The 24,642-nt window shown below is 40.6% G+C and overlaps 1 protein-coding gene across 1 annotated transcript in view; it reads right to left on the bottom strand.

Moving 5' to 3' along the window:
* Window positions 1-6,383: 6,383 nt before the first annotated feature.
* The window catches only part of ENPP3 (ectonucleotide pyrophosphatase/phosphodiesterase 3), a 78,884-nt gene continuing 60,625 nt past the window's right edge, over window positions 6,384-24,642 (bottom strand). Inside the window, exons 18-25 of the mRNA XM_077811744.1 lie at window positions 23,994-24,166; window positions 23,858-23,909; window positions 22,897-23,051; window positions 14,134-14,272; window positions 13,032-13,109; window positions 11,266-11,398; window positions 7,892-8,048; window positions 6,384-6,557 (exon numbers count right to left, since the gene is read on the bottom strand). Of these exons, the coding sequence (XP_077667870.1) occupies window positions 6,384-6,557; window positions 7,892-8,048; window positions 11,266-11,398; window positions 13,032-13,109; window positions 14,134-14,272; window positions 22,897-23,051; window positions 23,858-23,909; window positions 23,994-24,166 (1,061 nt within the window). The remainder of the gene's footprint in view (window positions 6,558-7,891; window positions 8,049-11,265; window positions 11,399-13,031; window positions 13,110-14,133; window positions 14,273-22,896; window positions 23,052-23,857; window positions 23,910-23,993; window positions 24,167-24,642) is intronic.

Below are 24,642 nucleotides of genomic sequence, written 5' to 3'. Positions count from 1 at the left end.
TCCTGCTAAATTTCACCCCTGTGCAGAGGGGAAGCACAAGGCCTGTGCACCACTTAAAAATCCCACTGAAGCTCTCAGAGGCTTGAACCGTGGTGAATTTCACTCATATATATTTTCCAGGGTTATTTAGGGGATGGCTGGGGCAATTCCTCCCCTCGTTTTCACCTGTCAACCCCATTGAGCACAGTAGGATTGAACTTACTAGGGTGTAACTGAGGACAGAATTTGGCCCATTAGGACTGCGCTATGGACTTGATCCAAAGCCCATTGACAGCAAGGGGAGTCTTTCCACTGAGCTCAGTGAGCTTTGGATCAGGGCCTATGTCAATCGGGCCCGAAGGTATAGTGGCTGATTTTTTATTACAAAGTAATCACTGCTGCATATCATAGGTGCTAGAACTAGGGGTGCTCCCACACCTCCTGGCTTGAAGTGGTTTCCATCATATACAGGGTTTACAGTTTGATTCAATGGCCCTCAGCACCCCCACTATACAAATTGTTCCAGCACCCCTGCTGCATACAGGAAAAAATAATGCAAATCTATAACCAAAGCTTACTGCTAGTTCTGTATAACTTATCAATCATTTTAGCCAAGAATTTCAAACCTACTAAATGGATTTTAAAGGCTAATTTCAACCATCCAGGTTGAAATATTTTGGCATTACTACATTGTTTATATTTTCACACACAATCTACCTATGGATCCTAGACACAGCGGTAAATAAAACTACCATTAAAATTAAAAGTTTCACAGAACTAAACTGCAAGATTTGTCCAGCTATGTAGCCCATGTGTTGAACTACAGTACTGGTTTCCAGATCCCAGTGATGAGGGCACTGGCTTCTGGTAGGAAGGAAGGGAAAGAAGGAAAAACCAACCCACAGACTTTCCACCAAATCAGTCCAAACTCCAGACATGTCTTGAGTTACTTATGACTAAACTCACTTATTGACTTTAGTAGTGAGGAAAATCTTCCCTGTGACTGTCTCTGTAAACAGCAAGGAATGTTCGTTTTCAGAAGGTCTGTGGACAGCTAAAAGGTTGACACACAAAAATCTTGAAAAAAAATATACTGTCAGGGCAACTGTCAACACAGGTTATGAGCACTGGGTGTGCCAGGGACTGTGGTTTGGAGCTGTAGGAATTGGCTCCATGCTAGCTGATGACTCTTCTACAGCAAGGGATCGGCAGGAGGTTTGCCCTGCCAGTGGAGCAGAGCAGGGATGAGACTCTAGCTCTTTACTCATAGTAGGCCAAATTTTGCGGTTCATTATTTTTGTGCAACCCCATCGACTTCAACCCTCGTGACTCCACTGTGCCGTATAAAAGCCTTTTTGTAGGTTTTAACTAGTGTGGAATGAATAATGGGCAGGGGGGCGGGAATGGAATTCCACACCTATTCATTCAGATTATAGGCATAGTAATAATCCCTATCTCTCATATAATGCTTTTCATCAGTAAATCTCCAAGTGCTTCACAATGTTTAATACATTTATTCTCCGAACACCTGCGTATGGTAGGGAAGTGTTGTTATCCCCATTTTTGGAGACAGGAAACTGAGACACAGAGTGCCTCAGTGACTCACCCGAGGCCACACAAGAAGTCTATAGCACGTCAGGAAACAGAACCTGGGTATAAATCTTAAGCTAGTACCCTAGCCCCTGGACTAGAATATTCAGCTTGCATGTGTTCAGGACCTTTTCATGTTCGCTTTCTGAGACCACATGAGCAGTCAGGCTCTCTTAGCACACACCTGTGTGAAAAGTTATTTTTCAACTCAAATGCTCAAAAAATTAAGTGTGAGTTCAGAACTGCGTGTTTGATTGTAATACTCAACATTCATGTACTGCTGGTTAGTTACAGAAGTTTTCCTTTCCTGAATCGTAGCACTTATGACAGGTGTCACATTTCTATTCGAAGACCTAGATTCCTTGACAAATGAAACAGGTACAGTGGAAAAAGTTTATACACACACACACACACACTTTCTCTTTCAGTCTTGATTTGGGGCCTGATATGCTGAGTAGATGAATGCCCCCTCAGTGATGCACAAGCCCCTAAAGGGGACATCTCCAGACATGAGAAGGAAGTTCAAACACTGGGCCTCTCCTGGAACTGCCATCTAAGGTGCCAGCTGTGATATGGATATCTTACAACGAGGAACTGGACTAAAGTCACTAGCTTCTTTCACACATACCACCAAACAGCCATCAGCTGGCAACTCTCACGCTGAGGATAAACCACAAAAGCACTATCTGTTCAAAAACTAAGTACCAGCTGTGCAGGGCTGTGTGTTTTAAAAGACATTCATGTGTTAGATAATTTTTTTTAAAAAAAATCTGAGATTTTCAGGAATAACAGATACTACAACATATGTGTCAAAGTCTGAACAACCTTTGAAAAACATAGTTTGGCCAGTTCTGAACATATAGATACAGATTTTTAAAGTGCCCATGCTTTGCGCATAACTGTACTTAAAAACAGATTTATTCTCACTTTTGAAATTAATTTTATGATTTGGAATGAGTAACTTGCATGCCTAAATCATTTTTATAGAATATGAATGTCCATTGACTAAATTAGGAGTGAGATTTACCCTATGTTGAACATGAACTTGTGTGCTCAAAAAGATGGTTCTGCCACCAGGAGTGGCGTGGTGGTGTTGTTCTCTTGTGAGGAAACAGAAGATGTGGGTGCCCAAACGTCGGAGATTGAAATATAATTATATGTTAAAGAAGATAGCTTTGTGGTCTAACCACACATTCAAATCCCATCAGGTTTGACTCAGACCTTCATCCTTGTGGAAAAGGAGAAATTAAATACCACTGAGCTTGTTTATGTGTAAGTATGGGTCTCTCAGAAGAGGCCTTAAAACAAGGTCCTATCTGTTCTGTGTGTACTTGAAAGTCAGTTTTAAAATAGACATTGCAACTTGGAGACTCAATTACAGGCTCCAATATTGATAATCATGACTGACTACTTGATAGTGCCTACAAGTCAGACAGCTGGTCATCTACCTGCCATTTATACCTACAATTAACTGTACTTGCAACTGGGATCTCAACACCCTCCCCCCCCCCCCCGCGTAGTTGAATTCATAGAAGAAGAAAATACAGGTAACAGAGTATCACAGAATGGTATTAGAAAACTGCAGATTTGCTGACATATAGAAGTGGAAAAACAGTCTATCAAACTGGTTTTCCCTTGGTCTTCATTATAGAAATAGTCTTTCATATGATTTGCAATGCCAAGGTCTCTCTAGCACAACCATTTTACGCTGTAAACCTACAACATAGATTATGGTGGAATCTCCTTCCTTAGAAGTTTTTAAGGTCAGGCTTGACAAAGCCCTGGCTGGGATGATTTAATTGGGGATCGGTCCTGCTTTGAGCAGGGGGTTGGACTAGATGACCTCCTGAGGTCCCTTCCAACCCTGATATTCTATGATTCTATGATTTCCAGTTTTTAAGAGACTCAGGAATATAAAATTTGGCGTATATTAAAAGGCTGGCTCAGAAATGAGGATTTGACTTATCTTGAATTGTTCTTATCCAGTTTGCACAAACCAAATCAAAGCTAATGTGGGGGAGAAACCTCAATATTGATGCAAAATGAATACGATTATTATAACAATAAAAATTAAATTGTTCTAAACTTGTTTGCACTTTTACTGAATACAAAGATTAACTACAAGAATGCCATAGCTAGGATGATTGGAGATATAACAATATTTATGTTTAGCTAGTAGTTACAAAATGTTAAGCGAATCAAAGAAATAGAAACCTTCTAAATTTCTATCTTCTATGAACAAGTAAATCAAGCATGTAAACATTCATCTTTTAGAAAGAAACATGAATATGAAAGGAATGTAGGGTATGTTATCAGTGCAACAAATCTAGGCAAAGTGGGCTCCACCAACACCCACCCTCTTGCAAGAAAACCTACTATTATACTGGAGAAAAACTTTTGTGTATTTCTTAAATGTTATGACAAAACTCTGTGAAATGCATACTTGTAAATATGTAGCTAAATGCAAAGTCCCTAATGTCTTTGCTGTGTAAACAGTAAAAATGTTTTTGTGTTCCACCATGGAATCTAATGACCTAACTAAACTAAGCTGTGAAAGAAGCCATTTAAGTATAGAATCTTTATAGTAATGGGGAATTAATTAGTTACTGACAGTTCACAAGCAAGTCCTCACCTAATTCAGGAAGACAAGAAAATCATCATCCCCAAAATTAGCATTAACAACTTAAACTAAGCCAAAAACAACAACTTTCTAAAAGTTATTTAATTTTAGTTCTCAAAACAGTCTTAAAAAATTCTTAAAAAGAAGATCAGGAGTGTTTGGCCTTTTTGAAAACAGAATGTCATTTCCTGTCAAATTTTAATAAAATTGCAACAGTATCTCAGAGAATGGACTGAATAATAAAAAAAGAAGAGTTAAAGCTAGCTTTGAAAGTTATCTGAGGCTTTCCTGCCACAAGAAGAACAAAGGCAAGTAAAGAAAGATTGCATATGTGTTAAAACAGACTGCATATGCAGGACCTGAAAGTGTCACTTAAGACAGGGCCTGCACTAAAAAGTGAGGTTGACCCAGCTATGTTACTCAGGAGTGTGAAAAATCCAGATCCCTGAGAGACGTAGTTAAGCCAACCTAACCCCTGGTATAGACAAAAATTCTTCTGTCAACCTAGCTACTGCCTCTTGGGGAGGTGGATTACCTCCACGTACAGGAGAACCCCTCAGGGATGCAGCTGTGTCGCTGAAACAGTTCCAGTGTAGACAAGCCCTAAGCCAACACTGAAGGCAAGAAACCAATGAAAGGATGACAACAACCAACTTTGAATGTAATCAAACCTGAAAGAGGTGATCCCGTTCTCCCCCCTATAATTCATTAACATAGGAAGGAGAAGGGTATAGAAACACTGAAAGGTACAAAACCCCTCTGCTACCCTGCTCAAACAGCACTCCACAAGCCAGCCACCACAGACAGATAAGAAAAACAAAGAAGACTTAAGAAGAAATCTACCCAAGGAAAACCTCCCGCAAAGGCTTGAAAATCGATTGGTGAGAAGAAGTTAACTAACATATGCCAAGGAATTAGGTTTAAAACTCTTCTAATGATTTTGTTGGAATATTGAAATGCTGTTGTAACTTAGGCCATGTCTACACTGCACTTCTGTAGTTAAAAATTTCATAGCTAAGGGGTGTGAAAAAAATGACAAAAGTTTTAATGATGAAAAGTGCTAGTGTGGACAGCGCTTTGTCGGCAGGAGACACTGTCCCATTGACGAAGTTCCTGCCCGTCATTTGGGGTGGTTTTATTTTGTCACCGGGAGAGAGCCCTCCCAGCAACAAAGAGCAGATACACTGCTTACCTGACAACTGTAGCGGCACTGCTGTGCCATTGGAAGGTGCACAGTGTAGACACAGCCTTAAACAACTATCAGCTTCTCCAGTTAATCATCAGGTGGTTAGACCATGTATTCCTGGAGGGGCTAAACAGAGGAATACTGGGATGTAAGTGGAGTTAGGTTTCTTAATATCTACAATTGGCCTGTTTTCAGACAGCTCCTTAAATGGCTTCTTCTAAGTAACTAATTTAAAACCTTCAGTTTCATAGGACCTAGTTAAGATAGTTTATAGTTCGGCAAAGTAAGTAGTTTAGATTATTATTAACAATAATTAGACAAGCTTCACTTCCCTTAAATTCTTTTGCCAATACATGACCAGTTTTAAGTATCTAATAAGATACTAAAATGACTTCATAATAATTTGAGGAAATGGTAAGTTAAGACCAAAGTATACTAAGAGAAAAGTGCCCCCTCCCCGAGAGGCAGTTCACTCTCTAGGGTGTAATCTCCATTAAAAGCTCTCCACGGAGAGACCATACAGAAGAAACTGTAATGGAGGTAAACAGTTGATCATCTGTATTTGTTTGTTTAATGATTTCTTTTCCTTTAATAAAAAAATATAGCCCTGGTTAATAACTATGATTATTTTGCTTGGTCTTGATCCTGGTGTCCTGTAAGGTACGTAAAAGAACCACTGTGACTAAATAGTGAGAACCACATCCCGGAGTTGGCAGTAAAAAAAAACAACTAGTAGGAGCTGGCCTACCAGCTCTTGTTTCTCTAGACTAAATATTTGTAGTAATTTTTAAAATAAAATTACCTGGCAGTCAACAAATTAAAACTACCCCTTTCAATGCCATACTAAATAAATGACAAAAGACTGAAAATTTGAGAAAAAGTAAATAAAATTATGTTTCTTTTATTACAACGTTTGTTTTCTTGATCAACTGAAGAGCTGTGGTAGCTTTTTCTTTGAAAGAAACATTGATTTACTTAGATTTATTTGTCCAAGTTACTGACACATGCTCAGTTAATGATAGTCTCAAATGTTGGCAAAAACGTCTTCAGCTGTAAAATTTCAGAGAGAGGCTGATCTCTGTCCTGGTAAAAGTCAAGCCCAGTTACAAGTTCCACATCTCGAATATGTGCTGCATGAGCCCAAACTCTTTCTTCAACCCACTGGGACGCCGGTTTCCCATCCTGCCAAAGCAAAACGAGCAAAGTTCAAACACTGGTTATTCCTTCACATGTTACCAAACAACAGAATAGCCTTGTACGGCATAAGGTCCTTCACTTGAAAAAGCTCTTTCCACTCTCTTCCTGGAAATCTCTGTAGTCTTGCATTTGGGTGTCTGGTTTGAATAGGGTCAAATGAATGTTTTCTCTCCTTCCTGATATCAATTTACTCTACTGAACAAATATTGCTGTTTCCAATTAGTTACACTCTGCTTAATTGATTATTTTGGCTGAACAGTGGAGTGTGAGAATAGAATGTATAGTATAACTCCAGTACCCCAGATCCATCTTTTGAGGAATAACCTGTATTTTGGGAGAGGATTGTAAGCAAACAGAAGTGACAAAGAAGCAAAATGCTGCTGATAAATGGTTTCTTGACGTTTCGATGGCCATTGAACTACAAAATATGGTGGAATCACATTTCCACTTGCACTTACAAATCAGTATAGTCTTATCTACTGTCTACATTAAGTACTGCCCCCCCTCAAAAAAATCAAAGAAAACTAAAATATAAAGAGTAATGGTCCAAAACATTATAATGTTTGTACTATTACTATAGAGTTTTTTTCATAAAAGGATGGTAACTTATTTTTCCATGATCATCTCCTATTTACTATGTATTGGTAGAGTATCTCTAAACATGAAGGTTATTGGTTATTAATTTAAATCTCAGAAGAAGCATTCATGTAAAAGTACACTATCTGATGTCAGCCAAAGACAAATAAGGAGTAATAATTTCCTTAGCTATGCTGGAGGGAGTAAGCCTGCTAATGCTATTACACCATTAAAATGGTCAAAGAACAAGTTTTATTCTTCAGAAAGCTGCAGTGATCCCACCCTATACATAGAGAGAGAGCTGATCTAAGTCACCTCTAATCTGTAGCTCTTCCCAGCCCTGCTACATACTCCCCACTGCCAACTGCTGAATGATAGCTGCTCTGAGTCCATCAGACCCACAGGATCCTTCCTTTCTTCCTGCATGGCTGGCTAGCTGCTTTTCTACTTAGCTGTCTCACTCTCTTCTGTCTGCCTCACCTGCTCCACACCCTGCTGCCCCAGCTTCTCACCCGCCCAACAATCTTTGCAATTTACAGCTGCTACCACTCACTTGACAACATGAACAAGCCCCTCACAAGCTGCCACTAGTTCCATCCTTCACTCTTGACTGTTTTTTGATTAAATCAAGAATGACTGAGTTAAATACACAGGAATCTAAAGACTTCCCCCAGAAGCAATTCTGTAGAAATCACAGCTCATGCACACACACTGTGCAGAGACATGCACAAAACCATACTTACAGCACAGCTTTCACTGTTGTCAGGTCGATGAGGAATGATAAAAGACAAAACATCCAAGGAGCCCACACAGTTCAGTGGCGTATTGGACTGGTTCTTACAGCTGGTCAGCACCACAAAGTAGTGGGTCGGGACAGGGATTTGTGTGTTGTTTATATGCCTATAAAAGAACGTTAATTAAGGGGTAAGTTTGATCATCAAGGGCATAAAACGGGATGGACAGACTTTTTGGCCTGAGGGCCACATCTGGGTATGGAAATTGTATGGCGGGCCATGAATGCTAATGAAATTGGGGGTTGAGGTGTGGGAGGGAGTGAGGGCTCCGATTGGGGGTGCGGGCTGTGGAGTGGGGCCAGAAATGAGGAGTTCAGTGTGAGGGAGGAGACTCTGGGCTGAGGCAGAGAGTTGGGTGTGGGGGGGCTGAAGGCTCTGGCTGGGGGTGTGGGCATGGGGTGGGGCTGGGATGAGGGGTTGGGGGTGCAGGAGGGTACTCTGGGCTGGGACCAAGGGGTTTGGAGGGCGGGAGGGGGATCGGAGCTGGGGGAGGGGGTTGGGGTGTGGGAGGGGGTCATGGGTGCAGGCTCCTGGCGGAACTTACCTCAAGCAACTCCTGGAAGCAGCAGCATGTCCTCCCTTCAGCTCCTATGCAGCAGCACAGCCAGGAAGCTCTGTGTGCTGCCCTGTCTGCAGGCGTCACCCCTGCAGCTCCCATTGGCCGTGGTTCCCAGCCTCCTGGCTGCCCCCATGCATAGGAGCCGGGGGGCGGGGGACATGCCGTTGCTTCTGAGAGCCGCGTGGAGGCATGGCACGCACGGAGCAGGGTAAGCCCCCAACCCCGCTCCCCGGCTGAAGAGGGGCAAGCCCTGGGCCCCTCTCCCTGGCAGGAGCTCGAGGGCTGGATTAAAATGTCTGAAGGGCCAGATGCAGCCCCTGGGCTGTAGTTTGCCCACCCCTGGCATAAAAGATAATATACTGTACAAGAACTGAAGTGAATGGGATTGTATGGTATGTATATATACACTCAATGCAGAATTTAACCTTTTAAAAAAACTTGAAAACAGCCATATATATATATATATTTGACTGAATATCTGTATAAAGCACTACTCCAGCAAGGTGAGACGCTCTAAAAGCATTTTAAGCATGTGATTGTCCCACTGAAATCAAACGGACTACTCACATGCTTAAACTTAAGCATGTGCTGAAGTCCTTTGCTGGATCAAAACCAAAATGCACTGCACCTTGCAGGATTGAGCCCCTGTCATAAATATAAAGGGAAGGGTAAACCCCTTTGAAATCCCTCCTGGCCAGGGGAAAGCTCCTCTCACCTGTAAAGGGTTAAGAAGCTAAAGGTAACCTCGCTGGCACCTGACCAAAATGACCAATGAGGAGACAAGATACTTTCAAAAGCTGGGAGGAGGGAGAGAAACAAAGGGTCTGTGTGTCTGTCTTACGCTGGGTCTTGGCCGGGGATAGACCAGGAATGGAGTCTTAGAACTTTTAGTAAGTAATCTAGCTAGGTATGTGTTAGATTATGATTTCTTTAAATGGCTGAGAAAAGAATTGTGCTGAATAGAATAACTATTTCTGTCTGTGTATCTTTTTTGTAACTTTAGGTTTTGCCTAGAGGGGTTCTCTATGTTTTTGAATCTAATTACCCTGTAAGATATCTACCATCCTGATTTTACAGGGGGGATTTCTTTATTTCTATTTACTTCTATTTTTATTAAAAGTCTTCTTGTAAAAAACTGAATGTTTTTTCATTGTTCTTAGATCCAAGGGTTTGGGTCTGTGGTCACCTATGCAAATTGGTGAGGCTTTTTATCCAACATTTCCCAGGAAAGGGGGGGTGCAAGTGTTGGGAGGATTGTTCATTGTTCTTAAGATCCAAGGGTCTGGGTCTGTAGTCACCTAGGCAAATTGGTGAGGCTTTTTACCAAACCTTGTCCAGGAAGTGGGGTGCAGGGTTTTGGGAAGTATTTTGGGGGGAAAGACGCGTCCAAACAGCTCTTCCCCAGTAACCAGTATTAGTTTGGTGGTGGTAGCGGCCAGTCCAAGGACAACGGGGGGGAATATTTTGTACCTTGGGGAAGTTTTGACCTAAGCTGGTAAAGATAAGCTTAGGAGGTTTTTTTCATGCAGGTCCCCACATCTGTACCCTAGAGTTCAGAGTGGGGGAGGAACCTTGACAGCCCCATATTTGCATTTCATTCTGTTAACAATTTAGAATATAATGAAGTTTAATTTGCAAAAATTAAAGAGAAAATTAGTGTGGCAGGGTGGGTTGAAAGTGCCTAATCCAACTGCCATGAAGAAAATGACACCTGGTAACCTGTTGTAGAAAGCTAAATCAGTTTAGGATTCACAAATTAAAAATTTCCCCAAAATTAAAAATGATAGTCATCCCTATGTAGTAGGGCTTAATTCTTTGAGGTGCTGAGTGACTCCTGGATGTGCTGTATACCCTCACTTCCCACTGACAGGCACTTTATACATAGCATGATTTAACATGCAGAATGAAACATGTTTGTGAAAAATTGTAGACAGTGTTATGTGGTTGTCTGGGTATTACAGCATATTAGTTAGGAGGAATCTCCAGCCTGTCATCTAGTCCACCCTCCTGCATCATGACAGAACTGATTTCACTATTCCCAAGACATCCTTGTTAGATGTGGTATTAAGTCTAGCTTTGAATACAGCATCTCCAATGACATCAGTTCTACAACCTATTAGCCAAGAAGGTCAGGGACACAACCCCATGCTCTGGATGTCCCTAAACATCCAATTGCTGGAAGCTGGGACTGGATGACATGGAATGGATCACTCAGAATTGCCCTGTTCTATTCATTCCCTCTGAAGCATCTCACATTGGGCATTGCCAGAGACAGGATACTGAGCTAGATGCGTGATTGTTCTGACCCAATATAGCCATTTTTATGTCCCAATGTTGCAGAGGCCCCCCAAAAAAGTGGGCTCCCCCTGCGTTTCCATGGGAACCAGATCAGGGTTGCCATCTTATATCCCATGCACCTGCAACAGCATGTGGTTAGCACACTGTTTATCTGATATGTGTGTATAGTGTCTGTCTCTAGGTATGTAATTGTTATGACGATTTTCTCTGTATTGCAATATTAAGTTCCCAAGGATTTTGCCATTTTGTGAGTAAGCATTATATGAGAGGATATACTCTGTGCTCCTCTCATGGATACTTTACTTTTGATCTTTCTTGTTTCTCTTAACCTATAACAGAAGTCATTCAGCCTGAACGAATATGGCTGGAATGGAATGAAATATGGTTGGAATATGGAAACCATAACAGCAAATATATCTGAAATAAGCCAGAGTGTGACCCTTCTCTGTTACCTTTTTGTACTTACTGTGTAATTTCATGAAGAGCATCAAAATGGCCATCATAATTGTAATCAAACACTGGTCCGCTGATCACATTCAGTCCATTCCTCTCCGCAGCATACTTTAGAAGCAGCACATCATGGAAATAGTTCCATATCTCTGTCATTAAAATAACAGTTGAACATAATTAATACCCGTACATAATTAATACCCGTTCCAAAATGCTCTACCTCTATTACATTAATGAGCATGTGAATATTTTTTCACTTTTTGCCATAGGCAAAGAATGAAAACGTAGCACATTCGTCCAGGCTAAACTGTCACTTCTTCTATATTTTATATATTTTTTAAATATTTCACTTAAGCAAATTTAGAGGGAAACTATTGTATTGACACAATCAGTGTACTCTGTTCACCTATGGAAGAGGTGTGGTAAAGGCTATGCCATTGCAAGCTTCTCCACACAGTCCAGCGATATGCCTCAAGCTGAATTTTTAAAGAACAACTCTTGAACTGAGAGGACAGTTTATTTTCAATACCTAGCAGTTCTTGGCCTCTCTGCTGAGACTACCGACAATGGTGCCAACTGGTGCTCGCTGAGATGGTGTTTTTTGGGATGTGGATATTTATTCATAGGAACTAGTCTGAGTCAACTGACCACATTTCAAATACCAGTGGGCCATTTAACTTATTTTACTTATGTAATTTAATTAAACATTTATCTTTACAATGTAAACTAGTGATAAAAAGTGCATAGTTATGGACAGTGTGGCTAAAAATATACTCTTTCTGTTTACCTGTTACTGATATACCTGTAATCTATAGTCTGCAGTAAGTGGCCAGTGAGTTTTATATTTCTTGTGACAGGGTGTTCCATCTCTAGTTATTTATTTTCCCTTAGGGATTCAGGTCACTTTGCTGTTCTGGGTTTCTTTGCTTTATGTGGTATGAGCAAATGGGATATGAATGAACTGTGAAAAGCAGTCCAGTCATTTTTATTTTCTTTCTTTTTTCTGTTACTTGCTGTAGTATTTTCTATATTTCTCCTTTGTCTTAGAAAACCAGCCCTGGACTATTAGACAAAACATGCATCTGTAGACAAGTCATAGCTCATGGTTTCTAATAGCCAGAAGCAAGGACAGATGGATGGGAATAACAGGGTTCATTGTAGTTGTACACAAGCACATCTGCCTGATATGCATTTTCCAAATAAAGGTCCAGATTCTCTGGTTCGCTGAGATTCTGCATGGTGAAGCAGGGGCAGTGTCACAGAGCTGGTTACTAATTCCAGTCTGCCTACTTCTCCTCCTGCATGGGGTCAAGAGAAGATAAAAGAGGAGCCAGGCACTCCATCTGTGTATCTACTGAAGACTTCCCCCATACCAGGAGAATCCCCAGCAACAGCTTTGCAGCCAGTCTCTACCTCCTCAGCACCACCCTGAGTGGTTCAAAGAGAGTAGTGAGGGGAAAGAATCTCCCCAAAGTCTAGTAGTAAGGAATTTAATCACGACTATATTCCAACTGGCAAGAGGCAGTTTTAAGTAGGATTGTCCAGAGAAAAGAGTAAAGGAAATGAATACAGTGGATGTGTTTTAAAATCTTCTGTGCCTATTTTAAAAAAAAACACTTTTTAGTGCAATTGTACTCGATCTGGATATACTGAATATGATCAGTTAAGAAAAGAATTTTTAAAATCTTTTAATTTTTTCTTAATTTTCTTTAGTCAATTATCATTTAATAAACTGCAGGAAAATGTTCAGCATTTTTTGAGGTTCAGGTTTTGAGAACCTACTTTTGAATTCTTCATACATGGGCACAATATTGCTGGTAAGTAAGGCATCATATTGTTCTGGACCAGTTGCATTGAAATCTGTAAAAAAAACCGAAACATGCATTCATGACTGATATATAGGAAGATGTTTCTCAATGTTCAGTTTACGTATCCCTGCAGACTGAAGGCAAATTATTGCAGGTAATTAAAATCTCACATTAATAAGTGAACTATATAAATATACATACATAAATAATACATAATTATATATACAAACACGCAGCTGTTTGAACAGGATTGGGGGCTTGTTCTGTTATACTGGAAAATATTACCCTGGGATAGACAACAAAAATATCCCTTACACCCCAATAAAAGGTCTCCCTCCTTTAAATTTCTCAGAAAAATGTAATCTGTGAGGAATGTCAGGGAGGAACCATTAGCACAAAGTATGTCACATCTGTTCCCTAGGATTTTGTTTACTGCCTCAAGCCTATTCAGCTTTTAGCAACCTATATATTTTAAAAAATAGATGCATTCACTTGATCTATTTATATTTCAATGAACTATTCTAGAATATACATTTTTTCCACTGGGAAGCAGGTCCCCCAAGACAAGGCTGCTCACATGTACCAAACTGTGTGGTATCTTTGTGATGGGAAAAAAGGGCTATGGGCTGACAACTACTGTTTGACTGTTGCAAAACTAACCCTTCCAATATATCAAACCTAACATAAAAAAAATCAAAATTTACATGGAGTGACACAGCATGGGCCAGATTCTTGACTCCACTCTGGTCTCTTTATGTCATTCTGGTCAGCTTTCATCACAGCCAGCATATCTTCCATTTTTAAAGTAAACCTAAATCTTCTGAACTGAAAATATTTGGGCAGGATTACCATGGATATGTGGGTGGCTGCTGCAAAATGTATTGACTTTCTAATAGTAATTTTACTGCTTTTGGTTAACGCACAGCCACTGGAAACCTCTTTATTTATTTATTTTTTTTGCACAGCACACTTATCCCAGGCAGGTTGCTTTGGTGTTTAGATATGCTTTAAACACAAACCCACATCCAGCTGATTAAGACTTTCTAAACACTAGCTATAAAAAGAATCCTACTGACTGGGAGGATACAGGAACCCGTGGGTGATGTTCAGGTCTAGCTGGTAGTCAGAGCAGTTTTGGCTTTGAGTAGCCGGGATTCTAACATCAGCCCGCAGACAGTCTGGAATAGTGGAAGGAAGTGAAGATGCGTCTGCCTGCTAAAAAGAAAAAGGGGGGAAATAGTGTTACACCCACAGTTGTGGCTAACCTTATACCCTGTATGGTTTGTGACTTCCTAGAATGGTTTTCATTGAATCTTTTCCTATTTTCATAATGAATCAGCTCAATACAAGTAATGGAAAATTATGTTTTCTGTAGTGTTTTTCCTTGGTCCTTCTGTTTTTCAGTAATCCAATTAGGGAAAACCCTTAGCATGGTGTAAAATGGTAGTAGCAAGGCTAAGGTAGTATCTTAGCCCAAAAAGGTGACATGTTTGGCCCATTCAGCTCTCTAAAAATAAATTCACTTCCTACTGCAGAGCAGTTAACATGTGAGAATCACATATTGGCTGATGTTACTTTAGCCATATCCAGATGGGCTAAGCAATGACACCAAGAAACTGTATGGACTAGATTCTCAGCAGCTATAAATCAGTACAACTCCTTCCACTTCAATGAAGCAATGTTAATTCACACCAGCTGAAGAGCTGACCCACAACATTTCAACTGTAATTTCGGTATTTACAACTGCTAGGATTGCACCCACGACAACACCAGAATTGTATTTTATCTGCACAACTGTATTTTATTTTTCAGCAGCAGCTCTTACTTCCATTTAATTTCTTCTCCGTTTTGTTAAGAAAGGTATTTTATCTGATATGAGGCTATAATTAATTAGATCCATCATTCACAACTCATGAGCTTTCTTCTGTTTTATTCTTAACACGACATGTTGAGGTTTTTTGATGTGGTTTTTGTTTTAATGATCTAGGAAGCAGCCTAAGCTTTATAAACCTTTATCAGATAGGAAGAGGACAGATGTAGTGCAACATCACTTTTGATCTGTTAAAGGTGAACTGCAGTGGGGGAAATCGTGCTTGTGCCTCTTTTTTCCACTTTGTATGAAAATCTCTGTAGGTGCCCATCCTATGTTCTAGGTGCGCATTACATTGAAGAAATATAATGTAAAGGATAAATAGCTATCCATCAGGAAATATAAGCCACAATCCTGCACTGAGATCCATTAATTTCAACCTCTAGCCCCAGAGGGTGTCCTGCTGAAGTCAACAGGGATCCACATGGGTGCAAACCTGAATGTTAGTAGATCTGATTGCAGCATCAGGGACACAATGAGGATTCTAACCTAAATCACTATAGCCCTCCACCTCCACCTTCTCCAAAAACCTGGAGGGAAATATGGAGTTTGCAGCACGTATAGAAAGTTAACGAATTGAGGCTCTGGCATACTCAAGGGGAAACTGTGATCCAAAGTCAAGAACATCCATGGACAACACCTTTCCTCCCCACCCACCCCAGCAGTGCTCTCCTGCATCTTGCAAGGAACTCCAGCTGAAGCATGTGCACTAACTGGGGTAGTACATCATGAGGAGAGAAATGATCTCTCAGGAAATCAGGCCCAAAACTATTTAAGGCTTGGTAGGTTAACATCCAATTACATCTGGAAACTTATTAGAGAAGTGCAGAGCCTGGTGTAAAGGTGGAATTGTTTCCAGTGTGAAACTCCACTTAACAAGCAGGTGGAAGCATTTATAAGAACATCAGAATGGCAATACTGGGTCAGACCAATGGTCCATCTAGCCCAGTATCCTGTCTTCTGAAGGTGGCCAATGCCAGGTGCTTCAGAGGGAATGAACAGAACAGGTAATCATCAAGTGATCTATCCCCTGTCGCACATTCCCATCCTGACTAATAGCCCTTGATGGACCTATCACCCATGAACTTATCTAATTCTTTTTTGAACCCTGTTATAGTCTTGGCCTTCACAACATCCTCTGGCAAAGAGTTCCACAGGTTGACTGTGAAGAAATAGTTCCTTTTGTTTGTTTTAAACCTGCTGCCTATTAATTTCATTTGGTGACCTCTAGTTCTTGTGTTATGAGAAGGAGTAAATAACACTTCCTTATTCACTTTCTCCACACCAGTCAAAATTTTATAGACCTCTATCTTATTCCCCCTTAGTCATCTTTTTTCCAAGATGAAAAGTCCCAGTCTTATTAATCTCTCCTCAAATGGAAGCCGTTCCATACCCCTAATAATTTTTGTTGCCCTTTTCTGTACCTTTTCTAATTCCAATATATCGTTTTTGAGACGGGGCAACCAGATCCTGCACACAGTATTCAAGATGTGGGTGTACCATGGATTTAAATAGAGGCAATATGATATTTTCTGTCTTATTATCTATACCTTTTCTAATGATTCCCAACATTCTGTTAACCTTTTTGACTGCCGCTGCACATTGAGTGGATGTTTACAGAGAACTATTCACAATGACTCCTAGATCTCTTTCTTGAGAGAGGGGCTAATTTAGGCCCCATCATTTTATATGCATGGTTGCAATTATGTTTTCCAATGTGTATTATTTTGCATTTATCAATACTGATCAATATAAATATTATCAATATCAACTGATTAATATCAACATTATTAATAGCTTCTTTTTCTGAATGGTGTCTAAACGTAGCCCTATGTGGAGCTGTCATAAATATAAAGGGAAGGGTAAGACACCTTTAAATCCCTCCTGGCCAGAGGAAAAGCCCTTTCACCTGTAAAGGGTTAAGAAGCTAGGATAACCTCGCTGGCACCTGACCAAAATGACCAATGAGGAGACAAGATACTTTCAAAGCTGGAGGGGAGACAAACAAAGGCTCTCTCTATCTGTGTGTTGCTTTTGCTGGGACCAGAGCAGGAATGCAGGTCAGATCTCCTGCAAACGGCTAATAAGCAATCTAGTTAGATATGCATTAGATTCTGTTTTGTTTAAATGGCTGATAAAATAAGTTGTGTTGAATGGAATGTATATTCCTGTTTTTGTGTCTTTTTGTAACTTAAGGCTTTGCCTAGAGGGATTCTCTATGTTTTGAATCTGATTACTCTGTAAGGTATTTACCATCCTGATTTTACAGAGGTGATTCTTTTACTATTTCTTCAATTAAAATTTTTCTTCTTAAGATCCAAGGGTTTGGGTCTGTGTTCACCTATGCAAATTGGTGAGGATTTTTATCAAGCCTTCCCCAGGAAAGGGGGTGTAGGGTTTGTGGAGGATTTTGTGGGGAAAGACGTTTCCAAGTGGGCTCTTTCCCTGTTGTATATCTGTTAGACGCTTGGTGGTGGCAGCAATAAAGTCCAAGGGCAAAAGGTAAAATAGTCTGTACCTTGGGGAAGTTTTAATCTAATCTGGTAAAAATAAGCTTAGGGGGTTTTTCATGCAGGTCCCCTCATCTGTACCCTAGAGTTCAGAGTGGGGAAGGAACCTTGACAGAAGCTTACTACAGGAATCTAATCACAAGTTGACAAACACACGAATAAATGGGGCAAGGGCCATCTTAGACAGAAAGTGTCATTTTTTCTCACCACGCACAGATGAGAGTGTGCTCATAACTATGGCTGCTCCCTGAGCATCCAGGAACAGCCCAAGATCTAATACCACATCTCAGTCATGCATCTGGGCTACAAATGGCATTCAAAATCCCCCAATCAGAGGAACCAATATAAATCCCACCAACTGTTCTGGCATCTTGTCCTAAGCCACCAACATTATTTCACTCCTCTCCAGATACACAGTAATTCTCATCCAAGCCTCAAATTTATATAGACAGTGGGTTATTTATTCTACTGCTCCAGCCAAATCAAAAGAATAGAGATGCAGAGCAAGTTGTCATCTGAATACTGAATATATCACAGACCATATATCTTCACTAACTCTCCCAGTCACTTCATCTACATGTTGAGCAGGAAGAGTGCTAATATAGATCCCTATTGTACCTCGCAAGAGAGAACTCTCAAGTTGGAGAAATAAGTACCCACAAATAACCTCTGTGTTCTCTCAGAAAGATAAGAGAGGAACCACTCAGCTCTGTAACACTCTTGCTAGGTTCCACAACCAAATCAACAAAACCTCATGATCAGCAGTATCAAAAGCTGTTGACAAGTTTATAATAAGCATCAGTGATACATTTATCCTCACCCTTTGCTCGAAGGAGAGTCCCAGCTAATCCAATCAATGCCGTGTCTGTCCCACACCCTAGTGACTATGGCCAAAGAAACTGGAAGGCTTCAGAAACTATCAGAGTTGCTGAGCCACAACCTACTCAATGACTTCCCTGTCCCAAAAAAATGGGAGATTTGCTATTGGTCAATAGCTAGGCAGAATGTATGTATCAAGAAGTGGTCCCTTAAGCAATGCTCTCATGATAGCCTCTTTAAAAAATCTCTTTCTTCATAAGTTTCAGAGTAACAGCCGTGTTAGTCTGTATTTGCAAAAAGAACAGGAGTACTTGTGGTACCTTAGAGACTAACCAATTTATTTGAGCATAAGCTTTCGTGAGCTACAGCTCACTTCATCGGATGCATACTGTGGAAAGTACAGAAGACGTTTTTATACACACAGACCATGAAAAAATGGGTGATTATCACTACAAAAGGTTTTCTCTCCCCCCACCCCACTCTCCTGCTGGTAATAGCTTATGTAAAGTGATCACTCTCCTTACAATGTGTATAATAATCAAGGTGGGCCATTTCCAGCACAAATCCAGGTTTTCTTCCCACCCCCCCCACCCCCCAACACACACACAAACCCACTCTCCTGCTGGTAATAGCTTATCTAAAGTGATGACTCTCCTTACAATGTGTATGATAATCAAGGTGGGCCATTTCCAGCACAAATCCAGGGTTTAACAAGAACATCTGAGGAAGGGGGAGGGGGGTAGGAAAAAACAAGGGGAAATAGGTTACCTTGCATAATGACTTAGCCACTCCCAGTCTCTATTCAAGCCTAAGTTAATTGTATCGAATTTGCAAATGAATTCCAATTCAGCAGTCTCTCGCTGGAGTCTGGATTGGAAGTTTTTCTGTTGTAACATCGCAACCTTCATGTCTGTAATCGCGTTACCAGAGAGATTGAAGTGTTCTCCGACTCGTTTATGAATGTTATAATTCTTGACATCTGATTTGTGTCCATTTATTCTTTTATGTAGAGACTGTCCAGTTTGACCAATGTACATGGCAGAGGGGCATTGCTGGCACATGATGGCATATATCACATTGGTAGATGTGCAGGTGAATGAGCCTCTGATAGTGTGGCTGACAGCCCCCCAACCTGAAGCGAATACTCACCAGCAACCACATACCACACAAGAGAACCGCTAACCCAGGAACCTATCCTTGCAACAAAGCCCGTTGCCAACTGTGCCCACATATCTATTCAGGGGACACCATCACAGGGCCTAATAACATCAGCCACACTATCAGAGGCTCGTTCACTGTACTTTCCACAGTATGCATCCAATGAAGTGAGCTGTAGCTCACGAAAGCTTATGCTCAAATAAATTGGTTAGTCTCTAAGGTGCCACAAGTAATCCTTTTCTTTCTTCATAAGCTACGCAGACAGACAATCTGTTACAACAGGTTAGACTCAGAAGACTTTCGTCACTGGATCTATAGCTGTATCCTCTCTCATTTCCTCTATCTCAGGTCACATGGTGAACCATGGTGACCTGTGAAGAAAAAAACAGTTACAGTGACTTTAGAAAACTACTCCATAGATAAAATTACCCAATCCATTCTCCAGTTCATGTTACAAGAAAAAGATTTTTTTAAACAACCCAGTAATTAATGTTTCCAGATGCATAATTTATTTTCATCACATGACGAACTAAATATAGTATTCCGCAGCTGTTGTGGTCTGTCATATCAATTTTCAGCCACTTCCAGGAGGGGATTTTTGGGGTAATACCAGCAGAAAAAATACTTAAACCACAAAAAACAAAGATCCCATAAACCTAAAGCACCAAGGTCTTTTTTTCCATAAATCATAAAATACCAAACAAGTCTCAATTCTGTTTTCATCACAGTGCAGTAAAGATTTTATTCTTTAAGGATAAGATTCAAAAGCTAATCTAATTTACAATATTTTTATACTAAACAAAAAACCCTTGCATGTAATTTTCTTTATCTACAAACACACTCTAGAGTCATATCCAGAGGAACTACAGCAAACTCAGAAAGGCAAATAAAATTATAGTGTTCCAGAGTGCAAATTCAACTTACAACCAACAAAATATTATAAAGGGTATGGTAGCTTTGAATTCTACACAACAGAATTAGTGTTCCAGCCTGTTACATCCTGATTGGGTGGGAGAGGTGGGTGGCTTGATGCAACCAATTCCTTCCTCTCGAGGAGATGAGTATGTTACCTCAGAAATGCATTCCAAGCACCAATAGTTTAAATCAGATTTTCCTCTGAATCAGAGTCACAGGTAACAGAAAATCCAGCTGCTGTTACTGGTATACTGTCTGTAATTATGATAATATAAATATTGTGACAGCTTATTAATATCCAGTCAGAAAGAATTGTTCATTCATAACACTGTTAATCACACACAAAGAAAATTACATATAAGAACTTTTTGAGCCAGATTTTTGGCCCTGCACTGGCCCCTTTGCACTGATCCTGATTAACCAGCCACCTGAGGAAAACCCCAGGTGACAGTCAGCAAAGACTCAGCCTGCTTCATTTTGTTGTCCTGCTTGAGTCTCTCTGTATCTGTCTAGCAGTCAGAAACACATCCGCCTAAAGGCACTGCTAACCACACAGCATTGTTTCTCCAGCTTATAGGTAACCGCAGGATGTACTGCTCATTTAGAGGAAAACTATTTCCATGGACCTTGGCATCTCCATGGTATGGTGCCCAAAGCATACAAGCAGATACAGTTACTACAGCCACCTAGCATTCATCTATTGGTAGAAGTAATGAGGCTTTTGGCATGCTTAAAAGGGAGCGGAGCAGGCTGCGGCCGGGTCACTGCACTTACCATGTGGTAAGTGCAGGGTCGTGCCTGGCTGCAATCTTCAGGGGAGTGGGGGCAACTCTACAAGGTTCACCCATCCACAGTTATAATGAGAGCATTTATCAATCACACTGCTAAGGAATTGTAAATCACGGAATATATTTGCAACAAAAACTGCATTAGTAGAAACTATTCAGTAAGTTTGTATATTTTTGGAAAGCTTTCTTGGCAGAGAAAGCCAAAAATAAGCATAAGAAAACTTGCAAGGACTCATTCTTGGAAATCATAGTTTGACTTTTTTCTGACTGATAGACAAACTGGAGCCCATGTGCATGACTGCCACTGAATGACCAAGAGAGAGCACGCATCTTTTGGTTTTAGTTGTGTTTATTTTCTCATTTATTATTATTTTCTCTCATTGTTCTTATTCTATTCCCCTCCTTTGCCCTGTGGGACTGTGTAGTAGTTTTTACTCAATGGCCAGCAGGCCTAGTGGGCAGGCCATGGCTCAACAGTCCCGCCATCCCGCAAAGTCCTGGCATGGGGGGAGGAGAGGACGCAGGGGGACCCAGGACCTGGCCCAAGTATAGTCCTGGTCACCTCTTCCTGATACAAGTGACCAGCTTCCCTTGAGCTACCCCGTTCTCTATTCAATTTGATGCATGGGCGCCTCCTCAACATGGAGTTCCCAATCAGTGTCAGCAGTTCAGTTAGTCAGATAAGCATTCCTCGACTCTCTTCCTAGAGCCCAGTTATTTTCCCTCCACAGGGAGAAAAAAAAGGGGGAAAAGGGTCCCAGTTGGGTCTTGGCCACAGTCCAGACCCCTTCTTGTGGGTTGCTTTGCCTCCAAAAGCTGCAAACCAACTACTTCTCCTTCATTCTCATCCCCACCCACCCCCATCCCAGAGTGACAGAGTCCCCTTTTGAGCAGATCCTCCATTTGGAGTATGCTTCACAGCTGCGGAGGGGCAGGGAAGGGCCCGCTTTTCCCAGTACTGCTTCTTCATTCCCTGCAATTTCGACACCCATGGCTGGCTCATGCCAGCTGACTCAGGCTCACAGGGCTCGGGCTAAGAGGCTGTTGAATTGCAGTGCAGACATTCGGGCTTGGGCTGCAGGCTGGACTCTAGGACCCTGTGAGATGACAGCATGAGAGATGCAGCCCAAGCCCGCATGTCTACACTGTTATTAAGAGCTCTTTAGCTCGAGTCAGCTGGCATGGGCCAGCTGCAGGTTTTTAATTACCGTATAGACACACCATTAGTCTCTGTGTTGGGTCTGTAAATGTCCTCACAGACTGTAAGGCAGGTTCTGTGCCTCTGCTTTCCTATCCTATTTCCCATTTTATACAAACAGGTTTAGTTGAACCAACTTAACTGTTGTGCTTCAATCTTTGTATCTTTTGTGCCCCTATCAAGTGGCCATTTCCACATTTTAAAATAATTTTTAAGTTACTCAAGGTACAATTAGTTTTGGTTATTATACAGGTTGTTTTTCAAGATACAATTCAGGTGTGTTTAAAAAGCATTACAAATATGTTGCTTAAACCCCCTGCCACCATTTGGAACCAAACACTAACCTGGAATTATATTGCTTTGGGGGAGTAAAATAAAATTCCACCTTTCCATTACCAGACTCCAAGTAAACTCAACCTGTTCTGTTCTCAAAAGAAAAAAGATTACATTGCAAGAAAGAAATAATCCGGAAGAGTCATATAATGTCCCCTGGTTCATAACCAATTTTCCTAACGAATGCTCTGCATTTTCAGAACAGTGGGTCATTCCATTATGAATGGTAAGTATATTTGATAACCTACAGTTTTATTGACAGTGTATGCACTCCACAGCGGCATCCAGATGTTGTGACTGTATCCACTCACATACTGATGATGGTGAAGAAGGCAATAGGTGTTTTGCTTCTGTAGAACTCTAGGTCTGCCATAGGGCAAATTATAGGTCTCCGCCTTCTTTACTAGAATGTAAACAATAGTTACTGAATTTTGTGCTTATGAAAAGATTTTTCTTGACAGAAAGGCATATGGGATGAGCAAAAATATACATCAAATGCAATGATGTTTTAATTGACTAAAATATGTACAATCTAATAAAGTATAAAGATGTTTAAGGATCTGTACTTCTGGATATTTGAAATTGTGCAACAATATTTTTCACGATATGTTTAAAATACATAAGTTACTCAAATATAACAGAGAAAATATCACAAAAATCCAGGGCTTGATTCTCCTCTAATTTATGCTAAGTTTACACTGATACAGCTCTGTGGACATCAGTGTGTCAGTGAACTAAGAATCAGGCCCTAGCTGACTATGAAGTTTGTTATATAAACCAAGTGCCAAGAACATCCACCAAAAGAATCCAGTTATGCTCCCCAAAATTATGTGAACAGATGAAGGGCAAGAGATGGCTGAAAGGCTGGGAATAGTAGTTTTATCTCCTGTTTTCCTAAAGTACCTTGGGCCTGATCCAAAGCCCACAGAAGACAATAGGTGTCTTTCCATCGACTTTAATGGGATTTGGATCAGGACCCTAGGGAGAATTGTTGCTGTAAAAGATTCTCAGCCAACCTCTTCTCCATAGACAGGAAAGAGAAAGGGGGAAATTACTAATTATGGGCTAGATTTGGTCATCCTTGCTTACCTTCAGTTGCACTTTACTCTGCAAACAGTCCCACTGAAAGCAATAATATAAAATAAAAAAAAAACACACAAGGGCATAGATTTTACATCACCCCTGCTCCTTTTATTTCCAACAACTTACTTTCTTCTGAGGTGAGATTTAATCTTTGATTTATTGCTTCCAAATCCAATGCCTGTAAAATATAATATTAAAAGATTGTTCAGGAAGAATTCATGTTCTGATTGATTAAAAACAAAACTCTGGACCCATTACTTACTAATGCGGCACATGTGCATCCTAACCCATCCAGAGGAGTTGATGTGGTAAAGGAGCATGAAGATGGAGGTGACTCTTCTTTTGAATGCGATGGGTTATAGAAAGGTGTCTTCAAAAGATGATTTAAACTGCCATGAGTTCCATTGTTTGGTGCAGGTTTAATACGCAGCAGATCTGATTAAACAGGTTACAAAACATTTGAAATTTTTGCAAAAACATCCTGATGCCCTACAGAAGAAAATACCAGGAGTTTCATTTGCCTGACAGCTACTCCTTTATGCATTCCTTCTAAATATGACAGCAGAATTTCAATTACCTGAACCGCTTGGGCACCCACAAATGCACACACGGATAATTGAAACGCTGAATAATAAACGGTTGAGTTAATCGGGATTCAACAAAAACAAAACTGAAATAAATATTTAAAATATAATCCAGCACTGCAACAAACAATGAAGAACCTGGTTAATTAACCAATTGCTTATAAGTCAGGCAGTTGAGTTTGCAATTTGTTAAATATGGAGGGTCTAATAGTTTCCACAGTATAACATATCTGCTATGTTTTATGTAAAGTTAAGCATTAAGGTGTTGCAGGCTGGTCATTTCTGGGTAGTTTTTACACTTTTAAGTGGTGGTGTAGGCATGAGGTC

Source organism: Eretmochelys imbricata, chromosome 3, assembly GCF_965152235.1.
Source record: "Eretmochelys imbricata isolate rEreImb1 chromosome 3, rEreImb1.hap1, whole genome shotgun sequence".
Taxonomy (NCBI): Eukaryota; Metazoa; Chordata; order Testudines; family Cheloniidae; genus Eretmochelys; species Eretmochelys imbricata.
This window is presented reverse-complemented; position numbering and strand designations above follow the sequence as displayed.